At 49.4% G+C, this 25,682-nt stretch overlaps 2 protein-coding genes and 1 pseudogene across 2 annotated transcripts; 2 read left to right on the top strand and 1 right to left on the bottom strand.

Moving 5' to 3' along the window:
* Window positions 1-1,290: 1,290 nt before the first annotated feature.
* On the bottom strand, window positions 1,291-6,379 carry LOC116894486 (CD177 antigen-like). The gene is made up of 6 exons (XM_032896196.1): window positions 6,283-6,379; window positions 5,425-5,529; window positions 3,121-3,261; window positions 2,117-2,302; window positions 1,896-2,027; window positions 1,291-1,508 (listed from the first exon to the last, which is right to left on the bottom strand). Exons 2-6 carry the CDS (start codon window positions 5,486-5,488, stop codon window positions 1,291-1,293), a joined length of 741 nt encoding a protein of 246 aa, XP_032752087.1. The 5' UTR covers window positions 5,489-5,529; window positions 6,283-6,379.
* A 1,991-nt stretch (window positions 6,380-8,370) lies between these two features.
* On the top strand, window positions 8,371-13,267 carry LOC116893394 (annotated as a pseudogene).
* Window positions 13,268-17,441: 4,174 nt separating this feature from the next.
* LOC116893393 (CD177 antigen-like) lies at window positions 17,442-24,122 on the top strand. Its single transcript, XM_032895184.1, has 6 exons — window positions 17,442-17,505; window positions 18,799-18,939; window positions 19,729-19,914; window positions 19,994-20,125; window positions 20,432-20,540; window positions 23,999-24,122. Exons 1-6 carry the CDS (start codon window positions 17,442-17,444, stop codon window positions 24,120-24,122), a joined length of 756 nt encoding a protein of 251 aa, XP_032751075.1.
* Window positions 24,123-25,682: the final 1,560 nt, after the last annotated feature.

Below are 25,682 nucleotides of genomic sequence, written 5' to 3'. Positions count from 1 at the left end.
TGTCGCATACCTTATGTTTTACTGTTAAGAACTCTTCCCTGCCCTGTGTTTGGTTGCGTAGAGCCACATTTCAATATTCAATATAATATAAGCTCTAATGTGAGCAATGTACCCATTTGGCATCTGGCTTTCTATTAGCTAATCAAAGGATAGATTTAGTTCAAGAACAAATTGAAGCACTGTATCATATGACACAGCTGTCCTGCGTTTCCTCCTTTAGAGGTTTATGCATTATTCCTTTGCGAGCTAACTTTTCTCAGCATTCTCAACAGAGCAAAGAAATCTCGAATTACCTGAAAGGAAACTGGTCCATGAAAGCAGAGCAACTATCAAGCAATTGCTGATGCAGATTGCTGTCCTCAACAGCACTAGGTTGGACCCCATCACAGTTGAAGATTTTACCTCATGGATTACCAATGCTTTCTCCCTTTTTAAGGAGTGGGCGGGCATGTTTGCCTGGGGAGCTACTGTCCTCCTGGGATGCGGAGTAGGTCTCTGGCTTATTGGCCATTTAAAAAAGAGAACATGCCAGACACAAAGTGGTTGTTTACCAGGCTATGACCACCATTAAAAAGGTTGCTTCTCCCAACATATGACTGGCCTCTTTGAAAGATTAGGAGTTCACCCTAGATCATTTGTGTCACTGTCATGTGGAGTCATTGTATCCAGAGACGGGCAACTTTCTTCAAGCTCGGACCAACCTAAGACATGGGGCTCGGTGGCAATAGGGTAACTCTCTGATGGGTAAGGTCGAGTTTGGATGAGAATGACCTAAGACAGGAGCAATGACAAGATTGACGTGACACCCAGATCTAGACCAGTCATTTTATTAAACAAAAAAAGGGGGAGATGTAGGGCGCCCTCCTGTGGTGAACAACAGCACTGCGCATGCATGGGTTTTGCACCTGGCGTCAGTTGGCCAGGACCGTACCATGCTAGTGAGGTGATTCATTCTCCGCCAATCCCTGGAGGACAAATAGCAGGGGTGATAGTGGGGTGATTCGTGCTCCACCAATCCCTGAAGGACAATTAGCATAGCCACAGCCTGTTGTGTATATAAGGCGAGCGTTTTTGCCGCTCGAGGTCCCTGTATCAGCAATGAGGTGGTCCTGCAATAAAGGCTGTTGAGAAGAATCCGACGGTGTTGCGTCTTCCTTGCCGGCCGAGGTGGGCGTGACACAGAACGACAGTGCCCCATCTCAGATCTTTGGGTTATGAAGTCACAGGCGGGCTGGGTATGGGTGGTCAAGAGGGATTAAGAATGGCCAGGAAATGGGTTCAGCAGAAAGATCAGATTGCTGTAAATGAAGGGCTGAGAAGAGACCTGAGCCCTAACATCCAGGCCAGGAGCATACTTGGGACAAGTCCATGTGAGAATGGATCGCCACTCTTGGACGGAAAACGGGTTTCTGTGATGGAGACTGTCCCAATTGAACTTTGATTTTTCAATAAGCGTTTTTGAGGATAGACCAGACATCCAGAAATGCTAAAGACTACACTGAGGCCACCTACAAGATAAAGATCAAGTCAGGGGCAAGGAGCAGGGATAAAGGATAAAGAAACCTTAAAAGGGGTTTGGGGATTTAAAGGATAAAGAAACCTTTCAGTCCCCAAAAAAAAAAAAAAAAAAAAAAAAAAAAAAAAAAAAAAAAAATCATAAACCTCATATCCAGGAGTCCAGGCCCCAGCCCTCCTCCTATGAACCCAGAAGTCTTGGTCCAGGGGCAGGATTCCTCCCTCACACCCAGAATTATACTCTCCAGCCACACTCCCTCTGCAAAGTCCAGGCCTCTGCACACCTCCCTTAGAGCCCGGAGTCCTCATCCCTCCTCCTGAGCCGCTGGAATCATGGCCATTGTCTCCCTCATCCTGGGGAGGCAGCCTTCATCCCTTACCTCCGTAGAAGGCCAATTCACTACTGTAACAACGAGTGCCTCTAGGGCAGAAGACAAGGTTGGACTTGCGGTTGGCAGAACCCTTAAAATGCAAGCGGACAGGACACTGGCTCCTTCCTGGCACAGGAGGGGCTGAGGAGAGAGGAGGAGGGGCTGTAGAGCGTGTTCCCAGCTGCAGTCACGGGCACCTCCTTCAAGTTCTGGGTCCCTGGGTCACATACCTACACGAGGGATCGAGTCAAGTAGGACTCTGCTGCTATTTGAACTGTTGCACAGTTCAGAGTCACATACGTGGTAAAAAGTGATGGCCATTATTCCTGGTCCAGGGGCGAACACCGTGATATTTCTTACATTCCTATGCTTCTCTGTGCTGGTACCTTTGCTTCCCAATAAGACAGATTTTTTGCCTGAAGGGGGGGGCGTGATACAAGCATGGAATGGAGACATGGACAGAAAGGGTGCTGAGAACTGGATGCCTAGTTTGTGGGTCCATGGATGCTACCAATTAGGGAGACTAGAGCCCCAGTGACAACAGAACAGACCATGATCTGAGTCTGCCACAGACTGAAGCCCAAACCTGGCTTGCCCTGCTCTGCCCCTTGCAGATCCTGTTACCAGGCCCCCCTCACTGTCTCCCCTGAGCCCCTGCACCATGCTGCAGCCTCAGTCTGGTCAGCATCTCCTCTCCCCTGCTGGGTTTCTCTCTACACTCTGCCCTTCACCCCACACTTGGCTCCCTGGGCTCTGCTTCTCTCTCCTCCCTGCTCCACCTCCCTGTGGAGCTGCACAAGGACTCAGGCTTACCAGAACAGGACTCAGGCACTCAGCATCCTCTCTCCCTCCTTCCCTCCCCCTCGCCCTCCTCCTCTCCCCACCTCCCTTTTCCCTCTCTCTTCTGGGCTCTGAGTCTCCTCTGGTCCAGGCTGCTCTTGAACTCCCTGTGTTGCTGCAGATGAAGTTGGCTGTCTCCACCCACAGCCCCATGCTGGCACTGCAGGCACCCAGCACCCACCCAGTTCATGTGGTACAAGGGTTCAAGTCCAGGGTCTCACTCTAATTAGCATAGATCTTCCTTGTAACCCTCATCACAGCTCAGCAGAACAAGGGTCAGACATGGGAGATCTCAACTTTTGGGGAGCTGGGCAGAACTGCAGGGCTTATAATCCAGGACAGGGTTGGGCTTGGCCGGGTGTAGAAGTATGTCCCACCATCTTAGACCACGCACCTACATCTATAAGAACAAGAATCTCCTGACAACTCTGTTCACGAATAGTCATCATGGTGCTTTGTTCTGTCCATTCAACTGCTGCCTTAGTGAGACCACTGCCGACGTGCATCATGGATCCCAACTGACAGTTCAGAGAATCTGTGAAGAGGAAAATCCAAGGTGTATGAGAGTCAGGGGGCCCACCATGTCTGTCCCTGCAGTTCCTGGGCTAGGGGAGGCCATCACATTCTGAAGCATACTCCCAGTGCCCTGGCTGAGACATCACTGGCTTGCATTAAGGAGGTGCTCAGAACTCAAAGCCTCCAGGCCTGCAGCCCTCCTCACCCAGTTACTGCCTAAACCCCTGCAGGGACCTCCTCTCAGAGCCTTGCAAGGAAGGCTGGCCTCTCCACTCATGGCTCCTCTTCAGGCATTCTCTACTCCCCATCTGGTTTCATGTTCTCATTACAATAGCAAAGGAGGAGGCCCGGAGACATATATGTCTCTGTGTATCTGTGTTGGTGCTTGGGGAGCATGTGCGTGGGAACATGCTCGCAGAGGACAATGCCCATGATCTTCCTTTATCAGATTTCAGTGTCTCTAGCTGAAATGTGGACTCACTCTTTTGGCCCAACCCAGGCATCAGTAAGATCGGCTGTCTTCCCCAGTCCTAGGGTGCAGACCCTTTACCAACAGAACCGTCCCCCAGCATAACACGAACACAAACAGGAAGGTCCTGGATTCCCAAACAAAACTGCTCAACAGCTAGTGAGCACTGAGTGCTGCTCCATGCCTGGATACAGAAATGCATCTCCACACATGAGCCCCCTGCATCCTCACTTTTTGTGTTTCTGAGACAGGATCTGGCTATGTGGTCTAGCCTGGCCTCTGCCTCAGGAGCACAGGGTCTGCAGAGCAAGCTGCTCTCTCCACTGTTGGCTCAACTGTGTCATCTCCAAACCGCAGGCCCCAGCAAGTGGCAGCAATGTCAAGGGAGGGCAACAGACAGGAGGTGTTGAGGAACATGCCCAATGCCACCCAGGCAGTAAGTGGCAGAGCTGGACTCAGAATCTGGGCTGTCACCTTAGCCTCACGGTCACCACACAATCTAGTTTGAGGATCCTGAACGTGGGCCTTCCCTAAGGGACCTTCCAGGAGCATCACGTTTGCCCCATCATGCAGAAATTCTTGTACCTGGGACAGGTGTCCACAAGCACCCTACCCCTCTCAGTGGCCCCAGTAGGGGTCTGACCTTTTCCTCACTTCTGAGCTGCCCTCCTCCTACACACCAGACCTGCACTCTCTCTGCTCCACCCCACCCACATCCCCCCCTCCTGCTCAAAGCTGACTCCTTCCCCCAGTTGCTCCACCTGCCTCTCTGCCCCCATTCTCAGTCTTCGTTCCCTGCAGCCCATGTTGCAGTCCCCAGGAAGCCCTGTGGCTCTGCAGACCCTGACCACAGTCCCCACCTCTAATGCCTCCAGCCAGCTCTAAGATGACACAAGGACTTTCCCCTGCCTGTCCTGGGTCTCTCTGATCCCCATTCACTTCTACCCAACTGGATTTACCCCCAGCAGCACATGGAGTTTCTTAAATGGTTAGGTAGTAAGGTCAGGCCCATGAGAAACTCTGAGAAGTCCTGAGAAGGCACAAACTTCTGGTAGGGCCCCATCTTTCCTAGAATAAAATTCTGACCTTAATGGGCTGTAGAGATGTCTCAGTGCTTAGAGCACTCACTGTTCTTCCAGGAGCTGAGATGATTCCCAAAATGTATTAGCATATACCTTCATGCAGGCAGGCAGACCCACAAAATTGAAGGTAATTAAAAATTATTAAAAATAAATCTAAAAACACGAGTTCTTAGAATGGCCCCCAGGATCCTCTATGACTCTGCCTTCCTATGTCTTCATGCACACATCCTTTCTTGCCTCTATGTCCCTGATACAGTCCCAGAGACAAGGGGCCATTCACAGGGTCTGAGAAGAAAAGCAGGACAAGACACATTCTAGGGCGACAGAACGACTCAAGGGAAGCCAAGGAGATGAGGAACACAGGGGACAACAATATGGTGGGCACCCATTATTGATGATGGAACAAGGGACATGTAATCTGTGATTTCCTGACTGAAACTGTGGGCAGGATGCTGGTCCCCTACATTGGGTAGGAGAGCTAGGTGTTGTCAGACACAAAGTCCTTCTCAGGCCTTGCACATGGTTTCCTCCTCCCGTGTCTGCAGTTCTTTTCTCCTCTTCGTAGAGACACTAAGTGATAGGTGGGACATTCGGACATTCAAAGGATGATGTGCTCTTGTTCTATCCTCACCTGAGCAGGGGACGAAGCCCAGCAGAGAGAGGAGCAGGGCGTACTGGATGTGGCAGGCTCCCATGGCTTCTCTGAGACTGGGAAGAGCTGATCAGGACCTGGGAACTGATAAACTACAGGAGTGAATTCAACCAGACAGGGATGGGTTAATCCTTGTTTTCTGGCCAGGACAGTTCTAGGGCACATAAGAATGGGAAGCCAATCTGTCTTAAATACTTGGAGGTTCCAGCAGGCTTCCTGTGCCTCAGGTTCTCTCGGCTGCATATCTCAGTCTCAGCTATGGGTCCCCTGAGTCCAGGATCCCAGCGACTGTGTTCCTTCAGGGTCTAGATGCAGGACAATGGCCCGGGAGCCCTCGCTTTAACTAAACCTCAGGACTTCAGAGCCCAAGCCGAACCTTTTCAAGGCCTCAGCATCTCAGTCCTCAGAACCCAGCTCCAACAGAGCTCGAATTCTGAGGGCCCTGGTTTGGCTGTCCTTGGAATGTGGCATTTAGATTCTATTTTCACAGCCCCAATTCCCCAGGATCCCCGGATTCTTGTCACCCTTCTTCACACCTCGGCATACAATCGTCAGCACCATGCCATGTACAACCCAGGCCTCTCCTTCATTCATGGGTGAGCATACCCAGATGATTCCTTAGACACAAAGTCCACAACTGAGCACTCCTTGAAGACCCAGGGAACAGCCCCAGTAAGAGCAACGCCCTCCTCCCTCAGATTTGAGCTTCCCTCAAAACCAAGACTTCAATATCCGGTTTCCCGTCATCAAACTCTGGCGTCCATACCCCAGCCCTCCTCTCTCAAACTCAGGACCCCCTTTATGCTCCTTCTCCCTCCTTCCCCTGCTCCTCCTCACTGTTTTTCCTCGGGGCTTGGGAAATCTCGTCTCTCAAGGCTCCGTTTCCTTGTAAGCGGCAAAATTCTTTCTGGCTTCCGCACGTTCTCACCAGAGTGTCGGCATTTGAAGACTACAGTTGTGCTCTGACGTAGTAACATGTCTGCGCACGCGCAACTCCTCTCAGGCCTGCCTATAGTGGCAACCGTAGGCAGACAAGACCAACGAAGCCCCATTGGTTGATGAATATTCGTCTCAGTCTTTGATTGGATAAGCCTGGAGAACCGCTGCATCTCATTGGTCCCCAGTGAAGTCAGTAACTGGCCGCCTCAGAAGGCACGCATGCGTATAAAGTGCTGCGTGTTCGGCAACAGTCCGTGGCAGTTGCTGTGGAGGTCATCCTCCAATCCCAGAGTCACATGGTATCTAGGAGGGCTCTGTGAGGAACGCCCTTTGCCCTGTCACTGGAGATGCTTCTTAATTGTACATATGAGCAGGGAGCTGGTGACGGCACAGATTGCCATCACAGATATTTACCCTCCTCAGTCGCGGGAACATGACCGTTCAGATTAGATATAGATGTCAATTCTTTTATTCCACTTAATTTAGTGTGCTTGTGGGTTGGCTCACATGTGTCATGTTGCACATGACAGAGGACAATTCGGGAAGTGAATTGAGTCCTCCTACCATTTAGGTCTCAGGAATCAAAATCAGGATGTCAGATATGGTAACAGATGCCTTTACCCTGAATCACCTTTCTGGATCTCAGTTCTTTTGTTAAAAACAAATAATATATTTATTTATTTATTTATTTATTTATTTATTTATTATACAGAAAGCAGTTATTTCCTTGCAAAGTGTTTCAGTTCTTTTGTTAAAAACAAATAATATATTTATTTATTTATTTATTTATTTATTATATAGAAAGCAGTTATTTCCTTGCAAAGTGTTTCTGAGTTCATATAATGTACTTCACTCATGTAGTCCCTGAGCAGCTAGAGCTGTTAAAATGGCTGTGCCTGTCAAAACAGCACCACCTCCTGTACCTGCAGCTGTCATGATGTATAAAAATAGGAGCTTTTTTTTCTGTTTCAGCCTATGTTCTTCGAGATATACCATCACAGGAGCTGTGCCCCCCCCCCAAAAAAAACTCTCCACGGTCACAAGACTTCCTCTCCAGCCCACCCAAGCACCTCAGCAGTGAGGACGCTTCAGCCAAAGCCGGCTCTGGCTGAGGTCTCCGCATCCCAACCCATGTGCCTGATGCAGGGTAAAGGGGTAAAAAAAAGCTACCAATCCCTGAGCTCCCTAACCTCAGGACTTGAAATCCAACCTATCCTCACTCTGGAAGTCTCTGCTCTGAGAAGCTCCGCCCCTTAAGAAATCCTATACAAGCCCTGCCCTTATTCAGGTCCTTGCTGTCCACTTAGAGAAGCAGAGGCAGCCACCCTTATATTCTCCTCTCCATTCGCGACCCTCCAATAAATCTCTTTTCATGAGATTTGCTACCTGGTGTGACTCGAAGTGGAAACTTTAAGGGTTCTTTGGAGAGTCTGTTGTGTTGGTAATGTTTTGCTGAGGCAAGGCACGTACTGAGGAGAGGCGGGTAGAGGATACATGATGTTTGGAGGGCATAAATAGGACTCCACATAGTGACAGAGTGAGACCCAGGATTACTTATAGAGCTAGCTGTGCAACGCTTGTGGGTCTTCGCTGATCTTTGCTTCCCTGAGAGAGGCATGGCCTTCTCCTGCTGTTCCTCCTGGTCCCTCCTGCTGACTTGAGCTAAGGACAAGGCCTGGCTGTCTCTACTAGGTACGGTGACCGCTATTGATTGGTGTTTGCTATGCTGACTCCACTGAATTGGACTGCTGAGGTGTTTTCAAGTGGATCGAGCTGCCGCTGCTGACCTGTGAACTAAACTGCCAATTTCCAGACAACACCGACAGGAGTTGCTCCAAAGAAACTTTCTAAACAGGTCCACTTCCCCTGTATCATTTCTTTGCTGGGTGATGGGCTACAAGGGAGGTTAAAGAGTCTAAGAACTATCATTAAAAGTAAGGTTTGAAAAAATTAAATTGACATGACATCAGAAGAAGCCAAGAGACAATGAAGAGAAGGGAAGTGGACCAATGGCTCATGGGAGAGTAAGTGTGAGGCCAGTCTGGCCAGCTCTACAGTGGAGAATGTGGCTCTGGCAGGCCTGTTCCTCCCTCCTGTTCCCTCTGCCTTGCTAAAAAACAAACAAACAAACAAACAAACAAACAAACAACCTCTTAGATTACATTCCTAAAGCAAGATGCTAAGGTCTACTCCCTTATTTATCTACTTCCTCCTCCTGAGCTCACTTCCAAGATCCAGTATCCAATTATTGAAATCCAGAACTCAAAAGCCCCCATGGCTCACCTAACTAACATGCCCAATTAAAATGAACTATGTCATCCTAACCTGGGGTTCCCCTTTTAGCCTTATGAACTGCCTTTTTCCTGTGTGTCACTTCTGTCTCCTCTGTGTCCACAAGCAGTCCTTGGTCCTCTGGGACAGATCCTCCTTTTCCTCTTCCTTCATCTCCTGTCTCTGTCCCTTATCCCTACCCTCTGTGCCTCTGAACCAAATATACTACTATGTCCTACCCCATGCTAACACAGACCACTCTTTTCTTCTCTCCTTAAAAATTATACCCCTGCCCCTTGGACTGACAAGCCAGCGTGGCTGTCCCCAGCACCAGGTCAGGGTCTTCTAGTGTCATCACCATGAAGAAGGTAGTTCAGCAGCTCCAGCTGGAGCTGGGCTCAACCATGTAAAGGTTTCCCACTCAGTTGCAGATGCTAAACACATGTGTCTACAGAGTGCTCATCATGACCCTCTGCTGACTGGAGTGTTTTTAAGTTCAAATCCCTCAGACCCCAGAAGTCTACTCCTTTTTGTATTCATACAGTTTAAGGTTTCTCAAAACACCTTTCATGAGCCAGTGAATATTTAGGAGAACTGTGTTTGGTCTGTACAAAGCTTCTCTTTAACAGGTGTCATAGTACACAGTCCTCTTCTTGTCTGTTCTTAATGCCTACCTCTCTGAATTTTCACGGATTCGTTTCACAGGATTCCACTAATTTATATGCACACAATAGAACAAAAAAAATTATACCTTAATGTCATCTGCTGCTGTTTCTCCGCCTGAGTCAGCTAGCAGCCATTTTAATTTTTCCTCACTGCTTAATAAAAGATTCCGTGCAAATGGATCTTTGGGTGTGGTTTGTGCCTAATCCCGGGTCTGGGTTGGACCCCCCACTGTGTGGAAGGTCTCCTTCAAAGTCTTCTCTATGGAAGACTCCAACATTTTCTGGACAAAGGGAGTGGTTGATTAGTAGGGCAATATTGTCTTTTGGCAACATATAAAAATGAGAGACACCAGGACATTAACCTTTGGGGCTGTGACTGCTGAGTGTGCTTCCAGAGAATATTAACTGAGTGCGGACGACCCACCCTGAATGAGGGCAGGCACATCTCATGCCTGGGACCCACCATTCTAATCTCTCCATGGTGGATCTAATGACAATGTCTTGGCTTCATGCCCCTCCCCACACACACCTGGTGCCACGCCCCCACCACCACCACAATCAGCTTTTACCCCACCAGGAAGTCTTCCCTCCATTAACCTGCTCTCTTCTGGTTTCCATCATGGCAGTGGAAACATTAATTAATCCCCTGAGGAGGATGTGTGGATGCACATGGACACCTCTGGGTCTCCAGATTCACTCTTCCTGACACGCCCCGTCTCAGCACTGTGACTGTCAGGTCTATGTTTTAGGGTCTAAGGCTCCCTGAAGGAAGACCCCACACTCCAACAGTATGCACTGGCAAAGAACGTTTATTTTGCAGTAATTTTGCAGGGGTCAAACATTCATGAAAATGATGCCACGTGTAGGTGCTCATAAGTCCCTTTTATGCAGGCCTGGGGGAATTTTCCAGAAAGATTAGGTAACCCTAATATGATTGGTAGGAGCAAAGCAGTGACATCAGTACAACTCTGATTAGTTGCTAAGTTAGTTTCCTTGCATTTGGTGAGAGCTTGAAGAGTTTCAGAGACCAGCTCAGTCCTGACCTTGTTATTCCTGCTGTCCAGCTGTCACAGGAGCTGTCTTCAACCCGGACATACCCTCCCTAAGTCAGGGTCACCACTGATCAACAACTCATTGTCACTCACTTCCTCTGAGAAGCTCAGTTTGCGCGTGTGAGGGCCAGCTGTCTGTATTGAGTGCTTTCTGTTCGCACTCCCCCCACTATTCTTAGGAGAAGGACTTATCTCTGTACACACCGGATGGGTGGAGAGTGTGTGAGGTCTGACTGTCTACATCAAAGTGCTGAATTTAAAATGCCGTGCTGGCACGGCTGGCTTTTACATGGGTCTCATATAGAATGCTTTCCTATAAGTTTGCAAATTTACAGCATTCATGGCATTCTACCAGTTTCAAGAGGTCCTGTGGCTTGATTGATTGAATGATTTGTTACAGAATCTCATAACAATAGCTTTGGGTGATATGGAAATCCACAGGTAGCCCAGGCCAATCTTGAACTTATGGTGACCCTCTGTCTTCTGCTTTACCTTGCTTCTGTTGGTCCAACAGGGGTGAGTGTCCAGGTCAAGCTCCTGGAAGTGACCCCTTACCCAGGCACATTCCTGTAGGAAACTCCAGCATAAAACCCATTGCTACACTAATTTGGGCTTTGGTCGTATCTGTACTTTGTTGTGTCATTGGGAGTCAAGCTGGCTTGAGCACATGTGTGTGTTCAGTCTCCTAAGTAGAAGCTTTGTCCCAGCAGGATTGGTCCCTGATCAGGGGAAGAGTGAGTGCATGGTTCTGCCTTCTGGGCATTGAGGTGAGGCTGAGAAGCCCAAGTGGGAATGTCTGCAGAGGAAGTTCCGACATGGCTGTTCTTCCCTGTAAGGTGTGCACCTGCGAGCTAAAATGGCGGTTGCATGGTTCTTGCTATGAGTAGTGAGACATACAACTAAGGCTGAGTCATGGGGATTAGGAGTGTCTGGGGAAGGATCCCCTTGTGCGGTATGCAGTGGTGTGCCTGCTTGATGAGTGGGGTCCACCATGCAAATATGGAGACACCCTGAAAACAGTTCAGAGTTTTAGAGGTAATTCCGCAGTCTTTGGGATGAGCACACAGGGTCAATACTGTGGGCAAGCAGCAGCAGCAGACGTTGCCTGGCCAGTTGTGTGTTGAAGTGGAATTTTCTGGTTTCTTAGGAGATTCAGTTGTGTCGTGTGATATTTTCTGAAAACCGTCCTATGAGAGGGTATTTTGCTGAGAACAGACTGAAGATGTTTTTCTGAAGGCATCCTGGAAAAGAGGCATGTGATGCTTTGCCATAGCATTTAGGGGGAGGCACTGTTTCTGCAATCGGTTCTGGATTTGGTCAATAAAGAAGGCAGAAGCCAATTGCTAGGCGAAGGGACTTCTGGGTCCGAGGAAGAAGAGAAGGGACACAGGGAAAGAGGAGGTCTTTAGGCCAGGCTTTGTAACAGTAGGCATGCCACAACCACGTAAGATCTTGGGTGGCTGGGAAAAGTGGCCTCTGTCGCCGGGGGATGGCTGAAATAGGCTAGCTGATAAGGTTAGGGCAAGAGATTTTAGGGTGGGAGTGCCCAGCAATGGTGCTATCCGGCTAGTTTTTAAATAAAACTGTCTGGTGTTTTCCATCTGCAGAGCAAATGTGGTCAGAGAAGGAAAGCAGCCGGGGCGATAGCCTGTGGCTTGGCAAAGCTAGCTGGGGGCAACCGGATTGACAAATCCAGAGTGAGGAGAGGCTGGGGCAGCCAATCTCAGAGCTAAGTCCGGAGTGCAGGCTGCGGCCCGGACAAAGGACCCCAAGTGTTTTTAAAATTACACACAAGAGTAGTTTGAGAGGACATGTGATGTTTGGAAAGGGCATGGATATAACCCAACACACAGTGGATTGCACTGAATTAGATTGCTTTGCCGAGCCTCAATTTGCACCAGAGAACTTCCGGTGGTGTTCTGGCGGCTTCAGCAGACTCAGAATCGGCTGGTTGGCAAAGCCTCTTCTGGTCTCTTCTGGATCAAAATGCTAATTCCTGAATGGTGTTTGGGAGTGGATCACACTGCCCCTGCTGATTCCTGTGAATTGAACTGCTGATATCCTAACAGTGGGAATTGCATTTGCCCCTAAGAACTATTTCTAAATGGGTCCACATCCTCCACTGCCCTATTAACCTCTCCTTTCCACTACCTCTTGTGGGTGGTGGGCTAGAAGGGAGGTCAAAGCATTTAAGTGCACTTATCAAGCATGCGGGTGTGGGTAATCATCCTCCCAGTCTGAGGAGGGCACACTTCCCTCCAGCAAAGGGTTATACTAGGTGGAGATGGTTTGCCCAGATAGGAAACCCCGCCCTGACCCCAACAGCCAGGTAAGATGGATGGAGAGTCAGCCCCTGAAAGGACAGGCATTGGCACCAGACACCCCAAGACCTAGTTGTCAGCACAAAGGAGATTTATTTACCCAGAGGGACAAAGGGCAGGGAATAAGGGACAAATACAGGGGATGAAGGAGGAGGGGCAAGGAGTAAGGGAGAAGGGGAAAGGGGGGTTTGTCCTGAAGGGAGAGTGGAAGAAAAAGCCACCTCTGGATAGACAGGCCAGAGGTGGCCCATGGGCAAATGGAAGTTTATAAAGGTACAAGGGGAAAGCCCTGCATTAGGGTGAGGAGCTTAACTGTAATTGAGCATGTTACAATCAAAAGTCTAGCTTTTGATTGCTAGACTTCACACTTCGATAGCCACATCTGCGGATCAGCCTCAAGAGGAACAAGTGGCCCAATAAGAGAATAGATAGGTAGCTGGCTTTAGGGATAGAATCTAACAGTTTTTTGCAACAGGCAATAGGGGAAGGGCAAGGTCTGCCAGAGTCATGTTTGTCATGCTCTGCTCTGTTCTACTAGAGCCCCTTCGACAGCTACAACAACAGGTATAGGTGAGAAAGCCATTCATTTTGTACAGTAAGAGCGTAATGTTGGGAAACACCCAGAGGAGTCGCTCTCCTACAGAGGATGTGTTATCAAACCTTAGCAATAAGAGGTTGGGAACAAGCCCCGGGACTTTAGGAATGGAAACGAGATCATGATCAGTCTAGGGTATGGTTGAAGAGAAGGGTTTTATTGTAGTTATGAGGCCAGAGGCTTCAGGACTTAGACTGTAAGACCCGATTACTGAAGATGCCATGTGCTTTGACTGTAGATCATAAAGGACTTCATTTTTGGAAACTCCCACCCTACTAGCTGGCTCCCCTGGGGCCTTGAACTTACTTTCCCTCTATGAATAAATGGAATCTGAAAGTGAAATGGTACTATTTAGAACAAGTTTCTTTTGCTTGTTCTTTTTAAAAAAAAAATTTATTTATTTAATGTATATGAGTACACTGTAGCTGTCTTCAGACACACCAGAAGAGGGCATCAGATCTCATTATAGATGGTTGTGAGCCACCATGTGGTTGCTAGGATTTGAACTCAGGACCTCTGGAAGAGCAATCAGTGCTCTTAACCACTGAGCCATCTCTTAACCAGGGGAGATGGAGGCAGTGAGAGAGCTAATATTTTTCCACCAGCCTCAGACAGCCCCTCCCATCCAGGAGGGAGTGCACCAATCTCTTCTGGAGCAGTTTCTGGAGGCCAGGGAGCCCTGTCCTCACAGTAGGACTATCTCAACCTTATCTAATGGAATGCATTTCAAGGACCCCTGCCCTGGTTTGTAGCTACCTAAGGGTCGATTGAGCCCACCAATGCCCCTCCTGTATGCCCCATCTCCATCGCTGTAACCCGCCCTTTACGGAATGTATAAAACTGTACTAATGAGGATTGTTCAGGGTCGCCTCTTCTCACGAGGTAGGCAGACCCCAGCTCGCTGGAATAAGCATAATTCTCATGCTATTGCATCAGTCTCTAGTCTCATGTCTCATTCACAGGAGTCTCCTGTAATTAGGACTCAGGTCGAGTCTTACATTAGGAGGATCAAAACCTCAAGGCTGTCTTCTCTGGTGACACTGAGAGTTCAAGTCCAGCCTAGACAATATGAAGCCTGTAGTGAAAATTTGGAGATTTATTTTCTTCTGAAAAAAAGCACAGATATCATGGGAACGAGTTGGTAAAGGGCTCGCCATGCAAGCAGGAGGACCTAAGCTCCAATCCCTAGTACCCATGTAAAAGCCAGGCTCAGCAGCACGCAACTAAGTCCAGCGATGTGGGATGCAGGCATCCAGCAGGCAGTAAGGAGCCTTTCTCAAGAGACTAATGTGGAGAGTGAGAATAGAAAGCATTCGATACAGACGACTAGCCTTCACACGTGCACTATGGAAGTGTCTCACACATACACATGGGCTCCACAAAGCACACTTCTCTGGGAATCCTAAAGGGACATAATATTATTCCTACGTCATATAGCTGAGTGACCATTTTTGGTATTTGTAGCATCTGACTGGAGGGTCATTTTAGTCATTAGTTCTACATATATTCTACACAAAACTAAGAGCACCACTGAGCCCCTTTCCCGTTGTGACATTGTTTCTATATAAAAATCCGAGCCTAAAGATACGGGTCCAGGTTCAATTCCCAGCCCCGACACAGTAGCTCAAAACTCTGTAACTTCAGTTCCAGGGTCTCCCATTCCCTCTCCCGGCCTCTGCATGTACTGGGCACCCAAGTGGTGCACAGACATACATGCAGGCAAACACCCACACACATAATAAAGATAAAATAAATATTAACCCACGACATCATGGGCATTTCCCTATGTGATAACTCACAAAATATTATCACAAGGTCGATGCCTCCTTCCTTCGCAGCAAGGTGCTGGCAGCCATGTGAAACAGCATGAGTCCCTCTGAACCCACACGTTACAGCTGTGCCAAAGAGCAAAGAATCAACGCTCTGGGTGCCTGGGGGATGCCTACCCACCTTCGATAGTCACTGCACCATTCACAACAGCAGCGAGCCCAGCAACACATAAAGACAGCGTGCTGTGTGAAGCGCAGTCCTAAGCGGCCTCCCCCCACCTACGTAGCAGATGTGCACCTTGGTCTTCACGTGGGTTCCGAAAAACTGGAGCAGGGGCTGTCCCAAAAGCCGTCGCCTAAACGTGGGATATTAGCTAGGCTCCCTAGTCTGACCTCAAAAGGAGAGGAAAAGCCTTGCCTCCCCGAGACTTGAAGTTCCAGGTAGGGGATACTCAGGAGGGTCCCCACTCGCTCAGAGGAGAAGGGGAAGGGAATGAGGGAAGGATTGTGGGAGGGGAGGACCAAGGGGGCAGTGACCCGGATGTAAAGTGGATAAGTAAAAAAAAATGTTCAGAAAAAAGAATGTGGGAATGAAGAATATTACATGAACTTAGAAAAACTTTCCAAGGACTCTAATTACTACATGAACTTTTTTTTTTAAACAAAAGAAGTGAGAATCAGGGAGATGACTGAGCACATGAAGACATCTGTCACAAAACCTGACACCCTGAGTTTGATTCCTGGGACTGACACGTGGAAGGAGAAAACTGACTCCCCAAATTGTTCTCAGTCATGTGCCCCTTGACACATGTCATCAACACACAAGTACATAAAATAAAGTGTGATTTTAAAAAAAAATCATGGGTCTGGAGAGATGGCTCAGCGGTTAAGAACACTGATTGCTCTTCCAGAGGTCCTGAGTTCAATTCCCAGCAACCACATGGTGGCTCACAGCCATCTGTAATGGGACCTGATGCCCTCTTCTGGTGTGTCTGAAAAGAGCAACAATGTACTCACATATATAAAATAAATAAATAAATAAATAAATAAATAAATAAATCTTTTTTAAAAAGATTAAAAGAAATCATATCTGTGTCTAATCTGAACGGTCATCTTCCCGGGCCTAAGGAGGGTAAACATCTTTCATGGCAATCAGTGCTGTCACTTGTTCCCTGCTCCTATGTCCAATTTAGAAGCATCTCCAGTGACAAGGCAAAGGGCATTCCACACAAAGCCCTTTTAGATACCATGTGACCCTGGGATTAGGGGATGATCTCAGCAGCAACTGCCACTTACCATTGCCTAGATCTCATTTTCTGCGCATGCGTGCCTTCTAAGGCATGCTGTAATTGGCTTCTATGGAGACCAATGAGATGCAGCAACTCTCCAGGCTTACCCAATGAAGCCTTGCAATGAGTTCTCATCGACCAATGGGTCTTCAAGACACTTGCCTGCCTGAGGTTGCCACTTTGTTGCGCATGTGCAGAGGTTACTTGAGAGCACATCTGGAAGCGGCTTCAAAGTCTGAGATTCTGGTGAGGATATTCTGAAGCCAGAGAGAATTTGCCAGAGGAAAAGGAGCAGTAAGGGACCACGTCCCTGAGCCCCGAAAAAAGAGTCAGTGAGGAGGACCATGAAAGAGGAGGAGGAGGGGTCCTGCGTGAGCCTTCAGTCTGAGGATGGTGGCTGTGTCTGGACTTCTTCTGAGTTTGATGAAGGGAAACCGGGCACCGAAGTCTTGGGTCTGAGGGAGAACCGAGCCCTAGACACCCTAATCTGAGGGAGGAGGGTTTTACTCTTATTGGATTTGCTCCCTGAGTCTTCGAAGAGTGCTCAGTTCAGGATTTTATGATCCTGCATGGTGCTGAGGATTGTACTCCGAGGTGTGAAGAAGGAAGCTGGGTGACTAGAATCCTGGGTCCAGGGGAGTACGGGCTGGGAAAACAGAATCTAAATGCCACATTCCTAGGACAGCCAAACCAGGGCCCTCAGAATTCGAGTTCTGTTGGAGCTGGGTTCTGAAGACTGAGATGCTGAGGCCTTGAAAAGGTTCGGCTTGGACTCTGAAGTCCTGAGGTTTAGTTAAAGCAGAGGACTCCCGGGCCATTGTCCTGCATTTAGACCCTGAAGGAACACAGTCGCTAGGATCCTGGACTCAGGGGACCCATAGCTGAGACTGAGATATGCAGCCAGAGAGAACCTGAGGCACAGGAAGCCTGCTGGAACCTCCAAGTACTTAAGACAGACTGGCTTCCCATTCTTATGTTCCCTAGAACTGTCCTGGCCAGAAAACAAGGATTAACCCATCCCTGTCTGGTTGAATTCACTCCTGTAGTTTATCAGTTCCCAGGTCCTGATCAGCTCTTCCCAGTCTCAGAGAAGCCATGGGAGCCTGCCGCATCCAGTACGCCCTGCTCCTCTCTCTGCTGGGCTTCGTCCCCTGCTCAGGTGAGGATAGAACAAGAGCACATCGTCCTTTGAATGTCGGAATGTCCCACCTATCACTTAGTGTCTCTACGAAGAGGAGAAAAGAACTGCAGACACGGGAGGAGGAAACCATGTGCAAGGCCTGAGAAGGACCTTGTGTCTGACAACACCTAGCTCTCCTACCCAATGTAGGGGACCAGTACCCTGCCCACAGTTTCAGTCAGGAAATCAAAGATTACATGTCCCTTGTTCCATCATCAATAATGGGTGCCCACCATATTGTTGTCCCCTGTGTCCCTCATCTTCTTGGCTTCCCTTGAGTCGTTCTGTCACACTAGAATGTGTCTCCTCCTGCTCTTCTTCCAAGACCCTGTGAATGACCCCTGGCCTGTGGCACTGTATCAGGGGCATAGAGACAGGTGAAGTCACAGAGGAGCCTGGGGGCCATTCTAAGAACGCAGACGTCTTTAGATGTATCTTTGTTATTTTAAATTCTATTTAGGGGTCTGCGTCTGTCTGTCTGTCTGTCTGTCTGTCTGTCTCTGCCTGCAGGAGGCTATATGCTCATATGTTCTGGGATTCAAATCCAGTACTTGGAAGGCAGTGAGTGTTTTAACCCTGAGACAATGTTTCAGCTCTTGAAGATGAGAATTTTATTATGGGGGAGATGGGGCCCTACCTGAAGTTTCAGCCTCCTCAGGGCTTCTCAGAGTTATTCGTGGACCTGACTTTATTATGTAATCACTTAAGGGTTTCCTATGGGCTTCTGGGGGTAAATACAGTGGGAGAGAAGTGAAGGGAGATCAGAGAGACCCAGGAGAGGCAGGGAAGACCTTGGGTCATCCTGCAGCTGGCTGGAGGCATTAGAGGTGGGGACAGTGCTCAGGGTCTGCAGGGACTGCAGAGTAAGTCACAGGGTTTCCTGGGGACAGAGACATGGGCTGCAGAGAGAGAATGAATGAGAATGGGGCAGAGCTGGGCTGGTGTAACTGGGGGAAGGAACCAGCTTTGAGCAGGAGGGGGAGGATGTGGGTGGGGTGGAGCAGAGAGAGTGCAGGTCTGGTTTGCAGGAGTGGAGCAGCTCAGATATGAGTAAATAGGCAGCCCCCACCCCCATGGTTCACAGAGAATAGTGGGAGTGCTTAGAGGTAATGAGTTCTGAGTCCCACCTTAATGCACGACAGGGAAGTCAGCCATTCTGTATGATGCCGGAGTATGATTCAGAATGTGATGGCCTCCCTTAGCCCAGAAGCTGCAGGGACAGGCTTGGTGTGCTCCTTGACTCTCACAAACCCTGGATTTTCCTCTCCACAGATACGCTGACCTGTAACAAGGGAATCATGGTGAAATTCGGCATTGGCTTCACTAAGACAGCAGTTGAATGGAAATCGTTTGAGAACAACAAAGGTGCACCTAAGGAGATATGTCAGGAGACACTGCTGCTCATAGATGTAGGTGCGTGGGCTCAGCTGGAGACCATAGTTCTCTACCAGGCAGGGCACATCCCTGCCCTGGAATCTATGCCCTGTAGTTTCTGCCCGCAAGCCTAGGGACTCCTGTCTCTGTGCCTTGTTCAGCTGAGCTGTGATGAGGGTTACAAGGAAGATCTATGCTGATTAGAGTGAGACCCTGGACTTGAATCCTTGTACCACATGAACTGGGTGGGTGCTGGGTGCCTGCAGTGCCAGCATGGGGCTGTGGGTGGAGACAGCCAACTTCATCTGCAGCAACACAGGGAGTTCAAGAGCAGCCTGGACCAGAGGAGACTCAGAGCCCAAAAGAGAGAGGGAAAAGGGAGGTGGGGAGAGGAGGAGGGGGAGGGAAGGAGGGAGAGAGGATGCTGAGTGCCTGAGTCCTGTTCTGCTAAGCCTGAGTCCTTGTGCAGCTCCACAGGGAGGTGGGGAGGAGAGAGAAGCAGAGCCCAGGGAGCCAAGTGTGGGGTGAAGGGCAGAGTGTAGAGAGAAATCCAGCAGGGGAGAGGAGATGCTGACCAGACTGAGGCTGCAGCATGGTGCAGGGGCTCAGGGGAGACAGTGAGGAGGGGCCTGGTAACAGGATCTGCAAGGGGCAGAGCAGGGCGAGCCAGGTTTGGGCTTCAGTCTGTGGCAGACTCAGATCATGGTCTGTCCTGCTGTCACTGGGGCTCTAGTCTCCCTACCTAGGAACCTCCAGGGTCCCAAGGACTGGGCATCTATTTCTCACCATTTTCCTTACATGCAGAGTTCTCATTCTGATCCCCCTTAGGTAATAAATCTCTCATATTGGGGAGCAAAGGCTGCAGCAAACCTGGGGAAAAGAAGATCAAAAATGTCCAGGTGTTTTCTGCTGGACCTGGAATAGTGGCTGCCTCTTATGCCCACTTCTGTGACACTGAACTGTGCAACAACGCTACCAGCACCAGAGTCCTCCTTGACTCCCTGTCACTTAAAGGTGGGACCCAGCCCTTGAAGCGACAGCCTATGGCTGCAGCTGAGAGCTCGCTCTACAGCTCCCACTTCTCTCTCCTCAGCCTCCTCTGATCCGGGAACCCTTCAGTGTCCTGTCTGCTTGCAGTTTCAGGGTTTTTGCACCCACAACTCCAACTTTGTCTTCTGTCCTAAGGGCACTGATTGTTACACTAGTCAATTGACACTCCGGGGAGGTAAGTGGTGAACGCCTCATGCCCAGGGTGAGGCAGACTGTGGCCGACTCCAGGGGTTCAGGAGGAGGGCTCCCCAGGGAGAGGGCGGTGGCCTGGATTCATTGCTGTATCAGGAGTATGTTTTGAGACTAGAACTCCTGGGTAAGAGGGAAAACTCCTGGCCGTGGACCAAGACTCCTGGGTGCACAGGAGGAGGGCTAGAGATGAGACTCCTGGGTTTCATTTTTTGTTTTTTGTTTTTTCTTTCTAAGTTTGCTGAACTATCTTCCCCTCCCACTTACTTCTGATTTGATCTTTATCTTCGAGGTGAGCTCAATACCACTTTAAGCGTTGACGGATGCCTGGTCTCACCTGTCAAATACTTACTGAAAAAGCAAACTTCAGTTGGGATCTTCTCTGCTATGGAAATCCTCGAGTCAGAGACAGGGGATTCATTCTCACATGTACTTGTCCCTGGCACACTCCTGGCCTGGATGTTAGGGCTCTGGGCTCTCCTCAGCCTTTTGTGTGCAGGGATTTGTCCTCTCTGCTGAACCCTTTCCTTGCCATTATACTCCCTCTTGGCCAGCCATACCCAGCCCTCCTCTGACTTCATAACCCAAAGACCTGAGACTGGGCACTGTCTGTCGGCCTGCACTGTCGGGTGCCCTCATCCCTCACCCACACACCCCTGCCTCCTCCTGTTTAGATATGGGAGTCACTGAACTCACCCTGCTCCAGAGCAGACAACCACACATGGACCACACATGTGGAAAAATAAAGTTGCTGTTGTTTCTCCAAATCCTGGGTTTCTCTATGTAAGGAGATGAGGATGCACAGTGGGGTCCATGGCGAGTCGAACTGCCAAGGCCTGGTTTCCATGGTGCTGTGTGGCCAAACTTTTCCTGGGGACTCAACAGTAACATCTACTCAGCCACACCGGGATTCCTTGCCACTGCAATGTATGAATACCACCAAAGTCCAACTCAGTGAACCATGAGGTTTACAGTGGAGTTAATTCCAGGACTAAGCAGAAGTCACCCAAAGACAGCTGCTTCACCAAAGCTTGCCCCGGCATGAGGGACAGCTCGCAAACCTGGGAACATGGAGCACCCTGCACAGCAGGGAGCAGCTCCTGATGTTTGAGGGTGCCCCTTCCAGGTGCCCCCGTTGGTGTAAACCTCCTGCAGGCAGCTCGAATGGGTTCTGCTTCCAGACATCTGGTCTGGTGTCAGAGTCTCCTTTGCAGCTTGGCCTGTCCTGGAGTCTTCTTTGCAGCTTTTATTATGTTCCCTTGCATAGAGGGCCTGGTGAATCTGTTTGGTTTCAGGGACTTCCTGAAGCTATTTTGAATTGTTTTCTATGAGTTGATTTATATATTCACTTTTATGTCCAGATCATAGTCCCTCTTTACTCCCAGTCACTCTCCTCACAAGGCCCCTTCCTAAAATCTCCCCTGTTCCTCACCTCTGAGAAGGGGAGGATTTCCCCGGGTATCAGCCCATGTGTGTACCTCAAGTCATTGCAGAATTAGGCACATCCTCTCCAACTGAGGCCAGACAAGGCAGACCAATCAGGGAATGAGATCCAAATGCAGGCGGCAGAATCAGGGTTAGCCCTTGCTCCCGTTGTTGGGGAGCTGCATGAAGATCAAGCTGCACATGTGCTACATATGTGTGGACAGCTCAGGTCTAGGCCTTGTATGGGCTTTGGCTGGTGGCTCAGACTCTGTGAGCCCCTAAAAGTCCTGGTTGGTTGAGTCTTTTGGTCTTCCTGTGGAGTTCCTATTTCCTCCAGGTTCCTCAATCCTTCTCCCAATTCTTCCATAGACGTCCTGAGCTCGGTCTAACATTTGACTGTGGGTGTCTGCAGCTGCATAGGCAGCTGCTTGGTGGAGCCTCTAGGAAGACAATTACACCAGGCTCCTGTCTGCAAGCATAACACAGCATCATTAATAGTGTCAGGGGTTGGTGCTTGCCCACGGGATGGATTTCAATTTGGGCCAGTCATTGGTTGGCCATTCCCTTAGTTTCTGTGACATCTTTCTCCCTGAACTTCTTGTAGGCAGGACAAATTTTGGGTGGAAGATCTCATGGGTGGATTGGTGTCCTTATCGCTTCACTGGAAGGTCCTGTCTGGTTACAGGAGTTGGCCACATCAGACTCCATATCCCTCACTGTTAGGAATCTCAACTAGAGTTACCCTCATAGACTCCTTAGAACCTCCTCCATCTCAAGTTTCTGGCAGCCATGGAGGGGTTGATGGGTGGAGGGAGGAGAGGGAGGGGCCAGGTGCAGGGAGATCATGGGAAGAGGGCAGGAGAGTGAACCCAGGACGGTGGCATGTGGGGTGTGTGTGAGTCTTTGTTTTGAATTGTCTAACTTCCAGATTAGGGAGGTCCAGCCTAGGCACCGGGATCATGGGACTACATGATACATGGGTCACCCAAGGCTCCTTCCCAACCTGGGGCCTCCCAGAGCCCTCTTGGTACTGCAGCATGAAGGACACACTGTGCCCTAGGAGGGCAGGAGGCTGTGTCCCTCAGCTTCTCTTGTGTGTGTGGATTTGGTTCTCTCCTTCCACAGTGTGGCTTCTGGGAGATTGACTGAGAGCATCAGGCTTGAGGGAGGAGCCATTGCCCATTGCCCATGGTGGCCATCTTACTGACCTGACTTCACAGAGCTTTAGGGTTCTCATTCTGGGCTGAAATTTGCCCACAGGTGGCTCTGTGGGGAAGGAGCAGGCAGTTCATATTCCAACCTCACTGTCCTGTCAGAACCCAGAAAGCAGTAGGCAGTCCCCATAGACCTGACAGCTCAGTGCTGAGATGGGGCGTGTCAGGAAGAGTGCGTCTGGAGACACAGAGGTGTCCATGTGCATCCACCATCCTCCTCAGGGGATTAATTAATGTTTCCACTGCCATGATGGAAACCAGAAGAAAGCAGGTTAATGGAGGGAAGACTTCCTGGTGGGGTAAAAGCTGATTGTGGTGGGGGGCGTGGCACCAGGTGTGTGTGGGGAGGGGCATGAAGCCAAGACATTGTCATTGGATCCACAATGGAGAGATTAGAATGGTGGGTTCCAGGCATGAGATGTGCCTGCCCTCATTCAGGGTGGGTCGTCCGCACTCAGGTAATACTCTCTGAAAACTCACTCAGCACAGCCCCAAAGATGTGCTACATTAATGTCCTGGTGTCTCTCATTTTTTATATATTGCCAAAAACCAATACTGCCATGTTTTTCAGACACTTTTTTTCTTTGTCCAGATAAACATTGGGGTCTTCTATAGACAATGACCTTCTGCATAGTGGGTGTTCCATCCCAGACCCAGGATCAGGCCCTAACCACACACAAAGTTTCACTTGCACAGAGATCCTTTGTTAAGCAGGGAGGAAAAATTAAAATGGCTGCTCTCTGACTTGGGCGGAAGCAGAGCAACAAATGGTTTCAAGGTATAATTTTTAAGGAGAGCAAAAGGGAGGTCTGTGTTAGCCTGAGGTAGGTCGTGGATTTTTGCCCTGGAGGCACAGAGGGCAGGGATAAGGCGTGGAGACAGGAGCTGGGGGAAAAGCAAATGGGGAAGGTGAAGTGGAGACATCTTTCTGCTTTGGGAAGTCAGTTTTGTCAGATGATGTTTCGCCGAGGCGTTGTGCCAGAGTCGGTTTGTATGAGGCAGTCTCTGAGGAGAGAGTGACGATTAGAGCAAGAAAGGCAGAAAGAAGACACAGAGGCAAGAGCTGGATTTGGGGCTGCAGTCTCGAGTTTAATAAGCACAACTTCTTTATACCCCACTGTGCTGTGGGAGGCATAGCCAACAGGCTAGCAGAAACAATTGCTGACATTTACATGGGAAATTTGTCCCTGTCCAGAGGCCTCCCTGTTCCTTCCACCAAGGTCAATAGAAGCCCAGTCCCTCGCCTTGAGCCTCAGCTGTGTCTCCTATCGCTCCATGCACCAGCAGACCTGGAAATCCGCTTACCCACTTCCTGCCAGACCAGCGATCCCTGAACGCTTTTGACCCTGCCTAGCGGGTGGACTTGTAGTTTGCTTCATCGAAGCAGGCAAATGGCTCCCTACAGGGCACACAGGTCAAAGGATGTCTTGCTAAAGCAGAGCATAAAAGAACGTCTTCCTGAAGAAGACGCACGGAAGGATGTTTTGTTATAGCAAACGTGGAAGGACGCGTGATGTTCGGAAGGGATAGAGATGTGACCCCACAGACAGTGGGAGCGCAAGCTCTGGTTTGCTTTGCTCCACCTCCCTAGTCTTTACAAACTGTACGCATGCATTGGTCGGTCTTACACTGTGTGGCTGAGCTCTGTTTGTGATGCCATAGAGAGACACTGGCCAGAGGACTTCTTGTGAGGTTTCTGCAGCTTTTCACAGTCTTTTGCGTGGCCATTTGGAGAGCCTTGCAGTTTGCTATGGGGCTGCCCTTGCTGGTCGAGTGTGGTGACTGCAGCTGCTCATTCCCATTTGGTGTTTGCTACTGGACGTGAACTGCTGATATCCCGACAATGAAGATTGGACTGGCCCCCAGAGAACTATTTCTAAATGGGTCTACTCCCCCCCCGTGTCCTAATAACTTTTCCCCCCATTACCTCTGGTGTGTGGTGAGCTGGAGGGAAGGTTGAACACTTATCAAAGCAGGTTGAGAAAAATTTATGCCTACAGGAAAGGAAGGGGTGTTTGTCCCAGAGGACCAAGGGCTGCCTGTGGACACAGAGGAGACAGAAGTGCCACACAGGAAAAGGGCAGTTCATTCAGCTAAAAGGGGGATTTTCATTTTAATTGGGCGTGTTAGGTGAGCCATGGGGGCTTTCGAATGCTGGATTTCAATAATTGGATACTGGATCTTGGAAGTGAGCTCAGGAGGAGGAAGTAGATAAACAAGGGAATAGACCCTAGCAGCTTGCTTTAGGAATGTAATCTAAGAGGTTGTTTGTTTGTTTGGTTGGTTTTTTAACAAAGCAGAGGGAACAGGAGGGAGGAACAGGCCTGCCAGAGCCACATTCTCCACTGTAGAGCTGGCCAGACTGGCCTCACACTTACTCTCCCATGAGCCATTGGTCCATCATTGTAATGTTATGCAGTAATCTAAATGTCCACCAGGAGGTCACAGGAGCAGAAGAAGAGGGCAGAGATTAGAGAGAACAGCACCTCAGAACTAGAGTTAGGGCCCACACTATCAGAACTGCCTTTTACAAGACATCTTAACGCCCACCCCATCCTGTCTTGGTATCCCTTCCTGGGCTTACAGGTGTGCACCATCACATCCAACTACACAGAATTTCCTACAGATATGACATCAGGATTCAGGGGAAACGCATGGTGCAGAACCAACGGACAGAGCCTGTATTTAAAACATGGTGTTGTGACTGGGGAGACAGCTGTACAGTCAGAAATTCATATATCCCAGCGCCCAGGTTAGATGGTCAGGACCATGCACAACCCTAGCTCTAGAGGCTCCAATGCCCTCCCCTGGACTCTGAGGGCACTGCACTCACATGCCCATGCCCACAGACAGACACAGACAGACACACTTAATTAAAAATAAACTTGAGAGGCAGAGGGGTTG

This window comes from Rattus rattus, chromosome 2, assembly GCF_011064425.1.
Source record: "Rattus rattus isolate New Zealand chromosome 2, Rrattus_CSIRO_v1, whole genome shotgun sequence".
NCBI lineage: Eukaryota > Metazoa > Chordata > Mammalia > Rodentia > Muridae > Rattus > Rattus rattus.
The sequence above is the reverse complement of the archived record's forward strand: the minus strand, read 5'-3'. Positions and strand labels throughout refer to the sequence as shown.